Source organism: Pararge aegeria, chromosome 11, assembly GCF_905163445.1.
Source record: "Pararge aegeria chromosome 11, ilParAegt1.1, whole genome shotgun sequence".
Taxonomy (NCBI): Eukaryota; Metazoa; Arthropoda; class Insecta; order Lepidoptera; family Nymphalidae; genus Pararge; species Pararge aegeria.
The window spans coordinates 6051273-6070795 of NC_053190.1; the positions used below are offsets into that span (position 1 = coordinate 6051273).

Sequence of the window (19523 nt, forward strand, 5' to 3'; positions counted from 1 at the left end):
GGTAGCCGCTGCATCCAAGCGGCACAGAACCGTGGAATTTGGAACTCCCTACAAAATACCTATGTCCAGCTGTGGACGTCTATAGGTTATTATGATGATGATGATGATGATGATTGGTGATCGAGTTATTTGGATGATGATCGAGGTACCATGGTGGAGAAAGAAATATTCTTTCTAGCTCTTTTTTTTAAATATTTATTAAATTAAGTACCTACACACTATTGTGCAATAAATTTATAATGAAGCGGTGATAGCGCATTGGGTAGGAGCTCGACTTCCCTTTGAGCGGCCGAGTTACAATCCCCAGTAGGTTACGCACATCTAACTTTTCTAAGTTATGTGCGTTTTAAGTAATTAAAATATCACTTAGTTCAACGGTGAACGAAAACATCGTGAGGAAACCGGCATGCATGCGTTCTACATAATGTTCTCAAAGGTGTGTGATTTCCACAAATCCACTGGGCCAGCGTGGTGGACTACGGCCTTAACCCCTTTTCATTGTGGGAGGAGACCACAGGAGGTGATGATGATGATGACACTATAATGAAAAAGGTCTATATAATTACTAGGAAATGTTACTTACTATGCGGTTCTTAGAATTGCATTTTGGAAGTTAAATATTTTACACATGACGGCACCTATTTTTCCCCCATGCTATTTTTATTAGGTGCTTGTTTTAAAACATGGGGACATTATTTTGATGTGAGTCATTTGCGTGTACCTACTTACTTATCGAATTAGCTTCATTACACATCGCCCTTTTGGCCTCTCTACAAAGGGTTTAACCCTATATGACCAATACGTGCTGACCTAATAAATGCTATGAAATTGGTGCATAAAAAAAATACTACTTACTCTGAATTAAGACCTCGTGGTCTAGGGCAATGAACTTTTACCTTTTATAATGATGATTTTCTAAGTGTTCACGACAAACAAAAATAAAATTAAATATAATTAACCTAAAGTAACGTAAAATATACGATTGTTATTTCTCATATTTGTCGTTTATACATAGAATAATTGAAAGTAAGAAAAATCATTGAATATCTCTAAAAACGCTTACTTTGTAGTAAAAGCATAAAGGATAAGGTTAGGTATTAATAGCTTACTTGTGTGAAATTCTAAGGTTTCCACCTGTTCGTCTGTGAAAGGCTCTGGAAAAAATAAAAATAAGTAATGAATTTTAATTGGTGTTGCAACAGGGCCAAAATAGGCTACATGGGAGAATATCATATTAAAGAGCTTGATATGTACATTTGACATTTGGTATGATGGGAGGCTACGGCCGTGGTTAGTAACCGCCCTACATAGACGTTCCGCTAAGCCATTGAGCGTTCCCTAGCGATATACCCCTAACAGGTAAGCCCGTTTCCATCTTAGACTTCATCATCACTTACCATCAGGTGAGATTGCAGTAAATAAACGAACAACATTTGATATGTCTATAGGATATAGGATATAAAGTTGTGCTAAGAAAAATACGATTATTTGCAAAGTTTGTATAGATTGAACGTACATAAAAATCATAGACAATATTTAAAAAAACTTTATTAGGAAAGATTTTTTTAAGCGTACGTTTTAAGAAATAGCAATATTCCATTTACAAACTTAGTTATGAGGACAATTTTTTCGAATAGGCGGTAAATTTTTAAATCAAAAACGTGTTTAATACGTTTCCTCTCCCGATACGATCTGTCTGCGAAAGGCTGTCTCGTTTATTATAGATCTCATTTTTTTTCATAAACTGGCTTAACGTCGCTAGGTTCTAGCCCTTTTGAGACTAACAGTTTTAATTTTTAGTGTAGAAAAAAGTAAAGATCAAGTACGTAAATTATAAAAATGCATAAATTATTATCATGCCACACGCAATCGTTCCATATTTCCGATACTATTCCAGTACTAAAAGTTTGCGAACCAGCGCGCATGCGTACGCGACGCGGCCAGTTTTAAATATAGAAGCGTCGCGTCGCCGGAATTTTGCTGTCCTATTTTATTTCCGATTCGCCGCAAACGGCACAATTTAACCTCCTATGTTATTGTACATTGTAAATGATCAACAAATTAATTTAACATTACTACCAGAAATTGTGTTCCGTGTTGTGCAGTGAAATGAGGATAATTTGTGAGGGTGAATGTGGACAAGTCGTTAAATTAAATCTAACAAAGTGACAATATGTTCAGTGCCCTGATAATTGCAATATTATTGTGGAAACATGGTGAATTATTTTCATACCAATTAACTCAATTTAATTAACGCAGCTTTCATGCAGTCTGTGTTTTGATTATGGCAAAAGTTAATTAATTGTTGAACGTTCAAAGCTATACCTGTCTCTATAGCTACCCTACCTATGCTGTGCTGTGTGTAGCGTAGTTGTTTTTTGTATTGTTTAAGTAAAATAAAGAGAATGAATGAAAGAGTAGATTTACAAACATATTCATTCATTCACATTGAAAGTTTCTACTTTTAACAGGAATTCAAAAGTTTGACGAAGCAAGCTATGCCTAACCTTAAGTTTCTAAACTTTATTTGAATTTTTTAATTAATTAAAGTTTTTGAATAAGCAAAAAACTATTTTTAAGAAGATGCAAGTATGTAAAGCCTTTTAGCATCAAAAACGAATGAACACTACCTAACTTAATTCCTGTAAATAATTTTGACTTCATACGTTGATTACGTTAAATTTAATGGACAATCAGTAATAGTTATCATTTGCGGTATGCAACAAGAAGGGTATATTATGTTTTAAAAGTAAAATAGAATAATTTAAACCTACGACAACATTTCATGTAAAATTGGTGCCAGGTAAACAGATCTCATAAAGAGACAAGCCTACCAGGATTTATGGTTGATAAAATAAACCAGTGATTGAATTAATAACTTCGACTACGAAACCGCCACGTGCTTTATGACCAAGAGACAGGGAGTTGAGAGAGTTAGCTCATGGGAATAGGAATGGCCTTGACTTTTCAAGGATCCCAATACTTTTTTGACTGTAGTATTGAGGGCACAGAACGAGAGCATTACAGGGGGTCTTGGAAGCAATATATGAAATATTTTTTGTGTGATTTCATTTATTTTAATAATTTACTCCCCACACGATTATTTGGATAAAAAGTCGCTTATATAATGTATAAAAGCTAGACATCTTAACCTGGGAATTTGGGTTTTCTACTCCTCAATACCAAAACTATAAGGGCATGTAAATCCTAAGAAACGGTTCAAGGAAAAGTAGGTAGGTACTTGGCGCCCATTTTCTTTTTGACCTGGACGGCGGGGACACTACCTTTCCTACCATATAAATATTTATACTTTTTGTCACAGTAATTTTGTCAAGTGGATAAATAACAATTAAACTTTTCATAACTATTACTTGATATGTGTCAGAAATATTTTTAATTGATTAGCGTCTTATTTAACTTTAAGTTTCAAGAAATAATTAAAACTATACTTGATTCACAGACAATGTCGCTGGGTATTTTGACATAAATACGGGTGCATTTTAGATACAATTCAGCCTTGTGAGAGACTCAGACGGCGCAAAGATATCTTAGTCGTTATCAACTTCCTTCTAAGATACAAAACCATCGGGGCTCGAATACCATAGGACTTGGATAGTTTTTTGAATAGAAATAAAAATGATTAGTATATATTATGTTTATAAGTAATAAGCACTAGTTAGTTAGTTAGTTAGCGCGGCGTATAGCGTACATAATTTCCGCCTTTGTTGAAAACAAAACGGCGAAGTGTAGTCCACTCACGTTTTAGTGGCCATAAAACGCGGCGAACTGGGGAAAAATATGAATGAAAATTAGAACATTTCTAAACAAAACTCTTATGGTTCGGTCTAAGTCGTAAACAACGATAAAGGTTAAACATTTTCGTTATAGGATGTAATTGTAAGGTTACATTTGTATTAGTTGCCGTGTATAAAATCCTATTGCGAAAATAAAATAAGAAACTACTGCGCGCAAAAACAAACTTTGCAACGCTCCATGTTTTACTTCTCAAATCCCACTGTAATGACCAGTTAATGGGGAAAAATGTTCGTTAATTTTATAGATTATACTATTGCCATCTTAGACTGAGTCATCTTAAAATATTGCAAAAACCTCTAAGATAATATCTATAGAATGGATAAAAATCCGAATACAATTAGCCGTAAGTTTTGGAAACCCAATTGCATCTTTCCGAAATAACTTTGCATATCTAAAAACTTGATAAGAACTACGATGACGAACTAAGACATTTGTGTTACAGAAACCAGGTGTGTGGGCAGCGACCCTGCTTTCTAAGCCAAGGCCGTGGGTTCGATTCCCACAACTGGACAATGTTTGTGTGATGAACATGAATGTTTTTCAGTGTCTGGGTGTTTATCTATATATTATAAGTATTTACGTATATTATTCATATAATTATTCAACAGTCATCTTAGTATCCATTACACAAGCAACGCTTACTTTGGGGCTAGATGGCGATGTGTGTATTGTCGTAGTTAATAAAAAAAAAAAATGTCCCACTACCCGGCATAGGTTTCTCTCTCATCGGTGGGTCTAACCCATCCCACCATGCTGCTTCAATGCGGGTCGGCGGGAAAATCTACGGATCCTGAGATCAAAAAAGCGCGTTTAGCATTAGCTACCTCAGATTTAAGAAACATTTAAAACGAGACAAAGTTATCATATTATATCAGACTGAACTTTGTCTAAGCAAAGATATAGTTACACGTACAGATCTCACCTTAAGACTGTGACCGTGCCTATCTCGATAGCAAGGCTATATTTAATGACACGCCATCTTTATTAAAATGATTATTTCTAAAATAATCACATCATCATCCCACTGATTTAAGTCCACTGCCGCACATAGGTCTTTTGTAGGGAGTTCCAAAATCCGCGGTGCGGGGCTGCTTGTTTCCCAGCGACTAGTTTCATGTCGTCTGTCCACCTCGTTGAGGGCTGACCAACGTTGCGTTTACCTGTGTGAGGTCGCCATTCCAATACTTTTGAACCCCAGCAACCATCGATTCTCCGAGCTATGTAATAATCACAATATCTAATATCTATTTATCATTGCTTTGTTTCTTTATTTCAGTTTTAGTGGAAAGCATTCGTATCAAAGAGCTTCAGGTCCCGGGTGTAGCGGCGGAAGGGGGACAGGCGCTGTTAGGCTGCCAGTTCGATCTCGAAGGTGATGAGTTATACTCCGTCAAATGGTACAAAGATGGTAGAGAATTCTACCGATATGTACCCTCTAACGACGAGGCCATCTCCTATTTTTCTATGCCTGGGGTGTTTGTTGATGTAAGTAAAATATCTACTGAATGTGTGTAGTATAACAAAACAAAGATCCTACACCGAATGTGTCTGTCTGTCGGTGCTTAACAAATAAAAATTAAGAACAACTAGTGCTTTTTTTCACTAACGATGAATAAGGCAGTGCCTAAGTAAGTAACGTCTAATCAGATAAGATTCCTAAGCAACTCATATAACCTTACTTGTCTATGGTTCTTGCCACAAGGTGTGGTACTTTTTGTTTGTATTATCTTATTTTTCGTTTTTCTTATTATGAAAGATTTAAGTTAATTAAAAAAACCCCAATTTTTTTTTTTATCATCTGTCAAGTGTCAGTTTACGGATCGCCTAAACTTTACGATCCGCTTAATCGGTGTCGGTGTAACATTAGACGGCGCCTAAGGCCGTTAGGCGCCGTGACTTGCCACGGACTTTTATGGTACACGGCCTTAAATTTCACCTTAAAATGTCATCAACATCAACAATCCTTGGTCTATTGATAGCCCACTGCTGGGAACAAGTCTATTAGAGAGCTTCTAGCGAGGAAATCCCCATAACCATCGTAATCACCCTATCCTACTGGAGGACACGGGTTTGCATGATTGTTAAATTTCACCCGCCTTTCAGAACATTATGAAGAACTCTCGGTTTCCTCCTGATGTTTTCCTTCGCCATTACATTACAGCAAGTGATATTTATTTGCTTAGGAAGGGTCCGCGAATAACTATGCCGTATAAGTGTTTCCTACTACCCTCCCCTTACAATTTTGTTGCTCGGCCCGGGTATTGTTCCCAGGACCACATGATTCGTAGTCGAATTTACGGGCCATTAGCCAAATAGAATAGCTCCTTTGTGGTAAAAATCATATGTACAATTAAAATCAAGTGACTCTCATTTAACCTATTAAAAAGGTACGCGTCGCGTAGCGAGGGTACTATGCGCGTGTCAGTCTTTTTATCTGCAATTTGTCGGGTTGTCATAACCCTTAAAATGTTTTGAATAATTTTGTATGAAAAAATAAATATTATTTAAACTCTTCATTTGTACACCACTACACAGTTAGGAAAATAAAGGATAAATTGAGAGAAACACAAAGACTGGAGTAAACCAATAGTGTGAAATTATTCTAAACCTACTTTTAAATAACGACATACGAATACATAAACAAAAATTACATTAAAAAAAAATATGCTTGTTTTACTATAATAATTTTTACTGGGAGATTCCTTATGAACTATACTTATGCACCTTTCAACATTATTTTGTAATTCGGTTTCACGTTGTATAGTTGCACTTCCTCAAAGAGTTTTTTTAAGTTAAGTTCTAACTAGATTATATTAACTTTAATGTAATACTTACTTAACTCCCATTTATCTCAAGCTGTCAAAACGAACCTACATAAGTTCAGCAATATCCGATAATAACTACATATATACGAGTATGTTAGTAACTACGTGCAAGCCGGTGCACCGGTTTATACGTAGTACCTCCATATGTTGCTTTTAAGAAGTTTTGTTTAACACTGACCGCTTGAAGTTAGCTGTACTTTTAAGAGCATGGTAAATAGCCTCTTTAGAAAATCGGAGTAAACTCTAAGAGATTTCTCATAGAGATTATATACCTTCCTCATTACTTACCTACTTTTTATTTCTATTCTTTCTAGTAGTAAGTAGGCCAGAAAACACTAATCTGATAATTTCAGATCATAATTCTAATTTGCTGATTGTATACCTACTGTATACAGTGAAAATTTAGCCTAACTTCCTATAGCTACTCCAAGAAAAACAGGAGAGTCGGAACGGTGTAATTTATAATTTCTTCAATTTAGGATGTTAATAATAGAGGCAGTGATATAGAATCTACATTGTTTTTAATTATATTCATATCATTATCATCATCACATCAACCCATTACCGGCCCACTACGGAGCACGGGTCTCCTCCCACAATGAGAAGGGGTTAAGGCCGTAGTCCACCACGCTGGCCCAGTGTGGATATGTGGACTCCACACCCCTTTGCGAACACTATGGAGAACTCTCAGGCATGCAGGTTTTCCTTAAGATGCTTTCCATTTCCTTTACCGTGAGCAAATTATATTTTATTTGCTTAAAACGCACATAACTTGGAAAAGTTAAAGGTGCATGTCATATTCTTAAAGACAACTTTCTGTTATTATTACATATCTTTATATATATATTTCTTGTGTGCGTGTGTATGTCACTGAACTCCTCCTAAACGGCTGGACCGATTTGAATGAATTTTTCGGTATGCGTTTGAGTGGCACCCTGGATGGTTTAGATTCACAAATCAGCCCGACTAATGGCGCTGGGGTCCGCTAGTATATTTATATATGGATTATAAATTCTAGGTATCTCATTCATCAAGCACTATGGTCGCTCTAGATCATCTAACAAAGGACTCGGCCGGGCTCTATCGGTGCGAAGTGTCTGGAGAAGCGCCCTACTTCGTTACAATTTACAAAGAAAAAGCCGTCGATATACACCGTACGTTTTCATACAGTATCTACATAATACACAAAAATTGTTTGAGACTATCGTACTTATTTAGAATGCGACAAATTTCTACCACAGTTATATATGTAATAAATTATGCCGGCTACCGTTTTAATGTAACTATCGTTACATAATATAATACGGTCCTAGTAAAAAATCAGGCTTTCAATGGGTAAAAGACTATTTCTCAGTTTAACATAACAACGTAAGAGTATTTTTTATAAAAAAAAATATAAGATAAAAAACCCCCCGCTTCTGCTACAGATATATATAATGATATATCATAAATATATATAACTGTCAACGGCCAAGCAGAACAACTGCCTTTTATGGGCTGCAGTTATTCTGCTAGAAAAAGGCGCCTATGAAAAAACCTAGCTGTAATTCAAGAACAATAGAATTAACGTAGTAATATGCGCACTACGGAAGATATTTGCTAAAATTTACTTTACTAATTCGATTTCGTATTATGTTTTACTGTAATATTCTTATATATAACTAACTAAAATTAATCTTTATAAGTGAAAGCTTTCATAACTAATTGTATTGTATATTGCAGTATTGCCAAATAATAAACCACGAGTGACAGGGCTAGAAAACGAGTATATAATAGGTGATTTACTAGAAGCAAACTGTACGTCATCTAGGTCTCGTCCAAAAACTCAAATAATGTGGCTAATAAACGACCAGCTGGCACTGAAAAAATACACACGAGGACCCTGGGAAAGGATATCAAGAGAACGAGTCGATGCTCGTGAGACTACGTTGGAGTTAAGGTTCTTTTTAATGTCGCGCCATTTTCGTGATGGAGTGCTGACTGTCAAGGTAAATTACAACTTTCTCAGTAGTGTGTTAAAAATAATCTTTTTGAACAAGGAATAGGCTTATCGGGTTAGTGGAGAAAGCGAACCGAATTGTAGCTTATCTATTTTATTAAACGCAACAACCTAACAGATTCGTTTGAATTCATTGAAATTTCTTTATCCCACTAATATTTTAAATGTGAAAGTGTGGATGTTTGTTACTCAATAACTCAAAAACGGCTGAACAGCTTTGGATGGAATTCCGCATACCTTTTATTCCGATTACTTAAGTAGTTCCCGAGGGAAAATTATTTTTTTTTACGAGCTAAGCCACGTTATGCATCTCACCTATGCTATGGAAAAGGACACGTACTTTCTATAACGATATCTAAAATAGTTCCCATGATAGGATTAAAATTTGTTAAGGAAACAATTCTTAAGTCCACGCAGAGTCGCGGGTAGAAGCTAGTAAATATATAAAAAATAACATATTTAAAAAAATATATAACTATATAAAAAAAATCCCTATTGATCCCAAGCAGGATATGCATGAACATTACCTATAATTTGTTATCATTACCTCCCTACAAATTTTGCTCTCACGCCCGTGCACAAAATAAATTTATAGTGTGAGCGAAACATAAAATTAATACGTTTACTTAAATAGCTAAAGTTTAACAAAAATGTTTATATAAATTGTAAATACGCTACGTCCTATTTATTCTAATTTAATGTAATATTTACCTACATAAATTCGGATTATTCTTCAAATAGGTAAAGCTAAGCGGCTACAACCCTTAATAAAATCCCCGAAATCGGTTTGAGTTTGATCGAGTAACATGACCATAAAATACGTTTAAATTATTAACATCATCATTGTATATTATCAAAATCTAATAAATAGAGCTCAATTATCTATACTGATCACGAGGTACTGGATTCGATTCCCGGTAGATATATGTTTAGTACATTTCATATAAAGCTAAGAAGTTCTTAAACAGCCCATACTAGGAAATTGTCATTACCAAACTCGTTGCTTCAGTATGTACTTACGTTAATCCGTCGATCTTAGTTCTTCAAACGATAGAGGATGCCTTTGCCCAGCAGTGAAGTTTTAAAATGATGTTGGAAACGAGCAATCTGCTGAGTTTCTTGCCGGCTCTTCTCAGTGGAATCTGCCTTCCGGACCGGTGGTAGAGTCACTACAAACAGACTTGACGTTTCATAAATGCTTATTAATTAGCCCTACTTTAAATAAATGAATTTTGAATTTTGAATATTTTTTTGAGTGGGCTGTGGGACGGTAATATGCTGGGAATGACGATGATTAACATTCCGCTTTCATTTCAGTGTCAAGCTGCTCTACCCCCATTATATCAAGATGAAGTAATGCATCACATTCTCCGAGTAGATCCTGCTCCTATCCCAATAGACGACGGGGACAATTTAGATGCAGCACCACCTATTTATGAAATGCCAGTGTTGAGTGAAAATACTGGCTTTCTACCAGATACAGAATCTGATAATGACGAACTCGTCATAGGTAAGACACAACTATAGTAGTGTAGTAGTGTAGTAGTACAACCATCCGAATTGGGCCAGCGCGCCGGACTACACCCTGTAACCCATTGTGGGTGACCCATGCCTTTGATGAAGGCACATGTGCACACAGCTCAGCAGGAACACAATCTAGTAATCGACAAGTGGAACCACAGAAAAGTATGTAATGCATAACTATTAGTATCTATTTTGTGGTACAGCAACCTTCGTTACTACGGCCATAAAATACACAATAGCGCGTAATATTTCTATATATTTCATCAAGGTCAGTGTAACGGTTGAAGCGAGCCGAAACCGACTCAACCAACAGAGACAATTTCAGATTTATAGTATTAGTAAATATGGATTGCTTAAAGTACATATATAGATAGATTAGAAAGATATATACTTGTATACACAGTTTAAATGTAACTATCGTCACGTAATATTTTATTTATTTATTTAAACTCTTTATTTGTACACCACTACACAGTTAGGAAAATAAAGAACGAATAGAGACAAACACAAAAACTGGAGTAGAATACAAAAGGCAGCCTTATCGCTTAAAAGCGATCTCTGCCAGGCAACTAGGATTAGGACAACAAGACCGACAACAAATAGGTGGTGTAAAATTATTATAAACCTACATTCAAATAACTACATACGAATAGGTACATAAACAAAATATACACATATGAAAAAATAATATGTTGCTACTAAACAAAAAAATCAGAGGCCTTGCTTTTAATTGGTAAAAGACTATTTCTCAGTTTTGGCAGTAACAACGTAAGAGCATTTTTATTTAAAAAATTAAATTAAAAATCCCCCGACTTTCAATGTAATGAAAATTATTCTACATACTAATAAATTCATTTCATTTGATACCCATATTGCGGGAGTTGTAATTTGCAATATTGTGGTGACGAATCTTGGATTTAAAATTAGTCATAATGTATTGTATTCCTTTAGTCCACCCCTTTCATTTGATACCCATAGTGAGACCCATTTTGGATCAATTTTCATCATAGCAAAGAACACTCTCGACTAATTTACTTTTCAAACAAAAAAAAACCTAAATCGGTGCATCCGTTCGGGTAACAGGCACGTCTCACTTCTAACACCGTTAATTTTGCGTCAGAGGGTAAAAACATTTGATTCTACCAGCAGCCTTATCAAAAAGTTTAATATTATGTCATGTTATTTATTAGGTAAAGATCGACTGGGATGTTGCCTTATTTCCGGACCGGAAGCTATAAAGGGCCAGTATGCCCATCCGCCGTTATATTACAGATACTTATTTTAGCAAAAACAATATAGTATAAGGAAATTACAAACGGCCATAAGATAGTTTCTGATACACAAAGAAATTTAAACAATGCTCATATACATAAAACCGATACGTAATAGATATAAAGTCTTTAATGCATATTTTAATAAATAGAAATCCCAAGAGTATTTCATGACTATTTAACGGCCGATTGGCTCAGTGGACAGCGACCCTGCTTTCTGAGTCCAGGGCCCATGGGTTCGATTCCCACAACCATACAATGTCTGTGTGATTAACATGAACGTTTTTCAGTATATTTAGTATTTTTGTATATTATTCATAAAATTATTCATCAGTTATCTTAGTACTCATACCTCACAAGCTCTAACTTTAGGACTATATGGCGCTGTGTGTATTGTCGTAGTATATTTAGTTATTTATAGGAAAAAAAAATAAAAAAATTATGTGCTAAAAATCCAAATTTTTCAATTCAATTTAATTTTTTTTATCATAACAGTCCTTTTTTTTATTTTCAGAAAGCTGTGGATGCACTGCTAATTCCGTTTGGGGCATTATTCCATCGACATTCGTATTTCTAATTATATTATAGACTTTTTATTAATTTGTTTGTTTGTCTATATGAGCATATTTTATTTGTCCATCTTTTTGAAACATTCTTAAACAATTATTAATTATGTATTATTAGTGATTTTTATTAAACAGTATTATTGCATAGCACTTTGCATTGTTATACCATAAATATATTACTTTATAGTTTAATTTCAATTACCACACTAAATTAAGCTTAAAGCACATATATCATTACTAACCACCTTTACAAAATCAGATTATAATTGTATACAACCGCTTTATCGGTGTATAATATTTTGCTTGTGTGATATGCCAACGAATTCCTTCGAAATCCGTGAGGTCTTATTTTGAAATGGGTTCGATTCCCGAGTCGACCAAAAAATTGAGAGGGTTTAGGTTTTTCTTTATACCAATTTGGATTTAGAAATTTTCACCCATTGCCTCGGATAGAGCGTTTAATCTTCTTTTTTATTATCTTTCTACTCGAGTGATAATAATCTTCAAAGCCCACTGATACGCATGGAAACAACATGGTTTCTCTAAGGTCTAAATCCTCAACCCACGACGGAATGGACCTTTGCCATGCAACCGGACTGAGGAGAATGATAAAATATTCAGAGCATACTAAAATTATTTCAACCTTTTAGGCTAATGTAGTTACGGCATTTCATTTTACATATATCTTTGAATTGGTAAAATCGTAATCAAGACGAAACTTTGTACGTATACCGACTTAGTTTTATCTAACTTGTCCTATAATGTCAATACATTTTTCGTTTCTTTTTAGTGTAAAGTATTTTTAACATCCAAATTTGTAAAAAAACTTATAAACACTTTTCACTAAAAAGTAAAAAAAGGAATATAATATGTATAATTAAAAACCACTGCAAGTTGTTTCTTTCATTTTGACAGCACCCAAGCACTTTGGTCACAAACGAAATGTAATAATGTACCCGTTACTAAAACAGTTTACCTACCTGTTTTATATTAAATCAGGCCGCGAGTTAAATCTATTTAAAATAAAATTAATAGACTGCTGATTACGTTTATCACGACATTTAATTAGGTCGGCGCGGATAAGCTTCCAAACCGCCAAATAGGTAAATAAAATATTTTAATATACAGAAACATTAATCAACTGATATAATATATTGTACTCGTATATGCAATGAGTTTTTACATACAATTCAATTTATTCGTTTTATTCTTTATAAGCATTAGGTACTTTACTTACTTGACGAAGCTAACTAAAAAAACAAATCTGATGAAAATTGTGATTCGTACTTTAATTAGAGAATTTATTTCATGCATAAATAGTCGCTTCAACTATACCTGAACAAAACTAAAAACTTCAAATCTTGTAAGAGTTAACCATTAAGATGAAAACACAAATAAGACAAGTTAAATACTTTTTTTATATAAATAATGAAACATTGGCATATTAATATTATTAATATGCCAATGTTTACGCTAAAATGGATCTTCTTAGCACCGTAAAAAGCATATTATATAAGCCCGTTTATTATTAGTTTCTGTAATACAAAAACTAAAAATTATGTAAAAAGTAGCCTTGGTTGATTTTACTCTTGCATAGGTTATGCCCTAAAACCATTTCTATTATGGAAGAGTAGACCTATGCCCAATAGTGGGTTTAATAGGCTGCGGACGATAATGATGAGTTACACTAAAATTACGATAAGGTTACATAAAAAATGCATTAGGTTTTAATTGATTTATTAAGAATTAAAAAAGTTTAATCTACAATGTGTATTTATTTACAAGACATCGAGATGAGATTGACTTAATTAGGATTCGGTTGTCGGTGCCTAACTTTTAGTATCCAGAACCACGTTGCCCACTCGGACCACCGCTGGGGTAACCTTCGCTTCCCCCTTGAGCGCCATTCCTCCCATCTTGAGCTCTGCCACCAGGATAGCCTCCCTGACTACCAGGATAGTTTCCACCGCCTTGCCCACCTCTGCCTCTAGCACCTTGTTGTCCACTGGGATAGCCGCTACTACCACCTTGTCCGTTACTGAGATAGCCTTGATCGTTACTTGGGTAACCGCCAGCGCCAGATCCTGAGCCGAAACCGGGTTGCTGATATCTTCCACCTTGACCTGAACCAGGTTGTTGAGGGTAGCCAGCTCCACTTCCAGCGAAAGCTTCAGCGTTGGCATCAGCACGTGGATAACCTTGATTTCTTCCTCCTATAAATAAGTTATATATATACAATGAACATAAAGAATTATATAATCCTTATTCCCAGTATCATGTAAGTAAGTACGAGTATTATGTAAGAATTACTTTTTTTAGACGCGACATCTTTTCCCCCTTCATCTTAAGAAATGTCAAAAAAACATGTCCTCAAAATTAAAAATAAATATATCTAATCGCTAATATTATAACATATTTTTTAACTCCATAAATATTTAAAAATATTACCACTTGCAAAACCAGATCCACTGCCACCACCAGATCCTGGAAAGTAAACAAACAAATTAAATTAAAATTTAATCTCAAAATATTGTAAAAAAAAAGCTTAACTACGTTTTTTATTGCACTTGATACAGCCCGCCTTGCTTGAATTAACCGCAAAGCTAATTTGAAGCGTATATACTACTCGTAACTTGCACATATTTTAAGAGAATTCCTCTCAACAGAATAATTAATATGTTCGTTGATATCTAGGTGAAGTTAAGAAACCAAATACCTGGTAAAAGTCATCAAACATAATCAGGTTTTCTTCTCTGCAGATAGCTAGATATGCGTAAGAAAACTAGATATGGATTGCTTTGTAATAAACGACTACTACCTACTACTCGTAGCAGTAGCGTTATTTAGGATTCAACGCCCTGAACCGTTAAGATTGGCCGCCTTGTACTATTCGCATTTACTGTATCCCTATTTACACATTTATGTTATAAATACAAGAGCTTTTATGTGTGGAGAGGTTAGAGCTACAACAGAATCATGCTTTAGCTAATCTTCTATCAATAGGAACTATTAATTTTTCGAGATAGAGATTACATTCTCTCAAACTTCTGCTTGCGCTGGCCCCCGCCGCGGGCTTTAGCCGCTAAGCCGCTAGCCGCTTCCCGCCCTTGGCTAAATACGCCTATGACTATTAGTAGTAGAGCTTACTGTGACAGAGCTCGTTCCGGAAAGTTCTACAGCCATGTTTATTTCTGTCACTAAGCAGCATTGCTGTGTTCCTTTCTGAAGGGCTGCCGGTGATTTAACAGGCACATTAAAACCTACGCCTATAGTTGATGGACACTGGATAAGATTTGCAAAGTATTGCTTCGTCTATAGGCGTCGTTTTTAACTTACCATTAGATGAGCTATGATGATGATGCTAGTTCCATCATTTATTACTATTGGAAAAAAAACTAATAAGCAGAGATACAATAAACAAACCCTCATATCGGATCTGAGGCTTGTAGCCCTCCCGATCAGCCTCATACTCGACCACTTGCTTCCTACCGTCGGGCAATACAACGTTATACTCCCCTGTGGTAACGTCACCGTCACGACGTTCTGAGTGACCGAATTTAGTACCTGTCGCTGCATCATCGACCTCATAGCTAAACTCGTACTTAGCTGGACCCTGTAACAATAATATCAACATTAAAAATGCTCCCGGTCATTTTAAAATGTCCACAACTGCAGAGCTTTTTGTTAGCGTATAATGTATAAAAAGTGCCTAAGATCTGGTTCTGTAATCATCTAAGCTGGTCAGTTACTTAAGAACAGTGGTAAGTTAATATTTATACACACAAACGCAGATACATAATAACCTCTCTCTTACCCTCAACACCTGCCATCTGCGTTCCGCAGTAGGTCAAAAGTCAATAAAAAAATCGTAAAAATAACTAAATATAGAACTTACATTAGAGTCATCCACCCCTGATCCACGATAATTTTGATTATTTTTATCTAGTTCATTACCGAAATCAGGGGTGCCGTAAGAAGAAGAGGGAGATCCACCAAACTGTTGCCTCGAGCCTTGACTTTGGCGACCAGCATTTCCACCATTGAAGTTTCCAGGCGCGTAATCCGTAGATGGTGTTCCATAAGAAGTATCTGGCCTTTGAGAAGTGCCGCGACCGCGGAATGGAGAATTGCCACCACTGCTGCCACCTTGTTGGTTAGGAGCTCCATATTGTTGACTGGGAGATTGTCCCTGGCGACCTCGCGAACCATCTCTTTGAAATCCAGAAGAGCCTTGTCCGGGTACTCCATATTCAGAAGATAATGAATTTGAAGGGTAATTTCCTGGAGCATTATAGTTCCCACCGAACTGACTTTGTGACCCTGAACCAGGTCTGCCCTGCCCTATATTAGGAGCTCCATATTGCGATGAAGGTCGTCCGCCTGATCCTGAGCTCGGAGGTAAGTAGCTATTTACTGGTGGTTCACATTTGGTCGTCCTTACCAAGAGAACTGCGAGGGAGAAAAGCCACTGGAAAATAAATTACATAGTATTAATAGCATGAAGAAAAAATATCTAAGATGATGAACAGGAAATATTATAATGCTTACAACTAATATCATTTTAATGGAGTTTTAACTTCAATTCTACGATTTTAGTATTGTTCCTTTAATCACTCTTGAGTTTGGAGTAAATTGAAATCCTCTAGTCTAAGCTTATATAGTGTGAATCAAAATAGTGAATGTCCTATCAATAGTAATTCCAGAAAGTGCACGCGCATCGTGGCTGATTTTAATTTTGTGCATTTGTGTCCAAATGTAGGGCGCTCAAATCCTTGTCACTATTCAACATTGCAATAAATTACATTTATGTGTACTACTTATTACATTTAAACAATACTTAGTAACTATTATTGAATATGTATTTTTAATTCTGCAATTTTGTTAATGAATACATTACGCAGGTTTCTAATATTTTATAATATCTATTTGTATTCGCTTGTGTTGTTCGAATCCTAATGTTGTCTTGCAGAAATCGACACTTAGCAAGAAGGCCGCCTTTTGTATACTACTTCTTTTATTCCAGTGAGCATATTAAATCAATGTTTAATGCTCCTTTTATATCCCTAGCTTTGTAGTAGTTTAATGTAAAATTAAATTAAAAATTAATGTATTTATCTACTATTACAGCATCAGTTCTTCGCCAACAATGTTCTCTGGATCTGGTAAGATAATAAGTTAGTAATGCGATACCTGTGTTTTCCTGTCTTTTGCTGGACATATTTTTACAAACTCAGTGGTTGAGGGAGATAGAAAAATGCCTAAAAATCATATGTTTTCAAAATTTAAAAGACGCAAAAAGCATTTTCGGTAACGGGCTGATATGATGATGATGATGATGTAGTGTACGTGCCGAGTCTTTGAAGTAGCCTTTGCCCGCCGAACTCCTGGAGCTCTGAATTGAAAACACCGTTGCCGAAGCAACAAATTGAGGCATCTAACACTTTTGCTTTAATCATTCATCGGATGAATATGTTCGTGAGTGATCTGTGTCACCTCGATCGTGCGCGTGGCCCGAGTATGGTGCAATGTGCGCGCTCTAATTCAGTATTCAATGTTCGCACACTGCCCCAAACCGGAGGGGGCACAGTAAAAAAGAAATATAGACACTTTTGAAACGTGAAGTCAGTCTTTTTGTAGTGATTTTACAACCAGTAGGCAAGAACCTCCTTTGTCTTTGAAGCGCAAACGAAGCACTTCAAGATTACCTGCATTCCACTGGCGTGTAAGATGCGGTCATTCACATTTTCAGCCCTGTCATATTTTATTCCACCAGTCTAAGATGGTACCGGGCTAATCTGTTAGGAAATATGGCAGTTATATTTTTAACCTATACCCGTTTTAAATCGGTTTCTACGCGATATTGTACCGGAATGTTAAATCGCTTAACGGTACGTCTTTATCTAACTAGCCACAGCCAGACCAGACAAAAGAAAATGAAAAAATTATAAATTACTGAATTGGGGCAATTCGGAAATTTATAATTTCTGCTGGGAATTGAACCATTACAACTTAAAACTGTGTGTGTGTGTAATTGTGTGAGGCGCTTATGCCTCTCGAAACTTTTGCAGCAGTCTGCGATGAACAAAACACATTTGCCATCGGAAATCGTATATATGTACCTATGGCGAACTATATTATTATTTCTCACTGAATAATATAATTGTTTTATGAAGTATCTACTGTTGCACCTAGTTGGTCTAGTAGTTAGTTTAGATCACGAGGACATAGGTTCGATTCCTCGGTCAAATTTAAATTTTATTTCATGAAATTTTTAGTACCAGCCTGGTGTTAAGTACATTACCTATTTGTAATTTTTTTACACACGTTCAAGAGATATCACATAACACATTATACTTACTTGTGTTAGCATATACTGTAATTGTAAGCATTTTCAACTATAGATGACGTGGTTCTATTCTAGTGAGTTTTTCTGTAAAAAAATCTCATAACCACCCAGCCTGGATCTAGGACATTGGTGGTCTCCATGCCCTGAGAGCTCATTAAGCCTGCGGTCCCGATTCATCATAATCATTATATCAATCCATTAGCCCACTACAGCGCACGGGTCTCCTTCCACAATGAGATGGAGTTAAGGCCATATTCCACCACGCCGGACTGGACTCCACATACATTTGTGAACATTATGGAGAACTCTCAGGCATGCAGGTTTACCCACGATGTTTTCCTTCACCGTTTAAGCAAGTGGTATTTTAATTGCTTAACTTAAAAAAGTTAGTGGGATTCGAAGTTGGTTCGCCGAAAGTGTAGTCGAAGTCCTACCTACTGGATATCACCGCTTTTGTTTGATACGGGGGGCAATTTCTTCTAAGATACCGCTATGGCGCTTAGAACCAAAATAACTTTCGTAAGTTTTTCGTTGTAAGTTTCCGAATGTACATATTTTTTATGTAATTTACCCATCATAAGTACGCCTCTATGTGTCTTTTTACATAAAGAAATATTTGACTTTGACTTTGACTTCAGGTTACAAATAATTTGAACAAACAGAGAAGGGTATATATAGGGCTCATTAATGAAGCCTCTAATGTATCCTTGTCAGAGGCGCTCATGATCGTCACGTTCGCGAGTGATTTCTTACGAACGTGCAATCCGGAGCGTGCACGTCTCTTATGCAACTACACGAATATAATCGACTTGCTTCAATCCACGGATCCAACGTTGGACCAAGTTTTCTAGAGGCCATCAGTTATATCAAGACTACGCGGACTTTTTTCAATATTAATATAATTAATTCCCGTTCGGAGCAGTTTAAGCCGTCGTTATAATTATTTGTGATAATAATCGTTAAGGCCCACCAACCCGCATTGGAGCAAAGCGTTGGGTCTATGCTCTTCAACCGTCTCTCCTATGATAGAGAAGGCATGTGCTCAGCAGTGGGACGTTGATAGCAGATTAATGATGAATGAATTAAATAATTGATAGACACAGCAGATGGCCTACTAAAGTGGAAAAACTTTTTTTGTTTTTTTTATTCCACTACAAGTTAGCCCTTGACCGCAAA

General features: G+C 35.9%; 2 protein-coding genes across 2 annotated transcripts; one reads left to right on the plus strand and one right to left on the minus strand.

Annotated features, from left to right (window-relative positions):
- Positions 1-2011: 2011 nt before the first annotated feature.
- On the plus strand, positions 2012-12023 carry LOC120627390. The gene is made up of 6 exons (XM_039895384.1): positions 2012-2216; positions 5093-5301; positions 7660-7795; positions 8364-8629; positions 9958-10150; positions 11950-12023. Exons 1-6 carry the CDS (start codon positions 2174-2176, stop codon positions 12021-12023), a joined length of 921 nt encoding a protein of 306 aa, XP_039751318.1. The 5' UTR covers positions 2012-2173.
- Positions 12024-13837: 1814 nt separating this feature from the next.
- On the minus strand, positions 13838-17712 carry LOC120627391 (pro-resilin-like). The gene is made up of 5 exons (XM_039895386.1): positions 17707-17712; positions 15897-16469; positions 15425-15614; positions 14450-14485; positions 13838-14211 (listed from the first exon to the last, which is right to left on the minus strand). Exons 1-5 carry the CDS (start codon positions 17710-17712, stop codon positions 13838-13840), a joined length of 1179 nt encoding a protein of 392 aa, XP_039751320.1.
- Between the last annotated feature and the right edge of the window lie 1811 nt (positions 17713-19523).

Bases quoted from the DNA above. Each gene is read 5' to 3' on its own strand.
- LOC120627390 (XM_039895384.1), top strand. From the start codon at position 2,174: ATGTTCAGTGCCCTGATAATTGCAATATTATTGTGGAAACATG. The intron at 8,630-9,957 runs GTAAATTACAAC...CTTTCATTTCAG, and splicing joins ATGGAGTGCTGACTGTCAAG to TGTCAAGCTGCTCTACCCCC. The intron at 10,151-11,949 runs GTAAGACACAAC...TTTTATTTTCAG, and splicing joins TAATGACGAACTCGTCATAG to AAAGCTGTGGATGCACTGCT.
- LOC120627391 (XM_039895386.1), bottom strand. The intron at 14,486-15,424 runs GTTTGTTTATTG...TTTACTTTCCAG, and splicing joins GCCTCAGATCCGATATGAGG to GATCTGGTGGTGGCAGTGGA. The intron at 14,212-14,449 runs GTAATATTTTTA...TATTTATAGGAG, and splicing joins TGGATCTGGTTTTGCAAGTG to GAAGAAATCAAGGTTATCCA.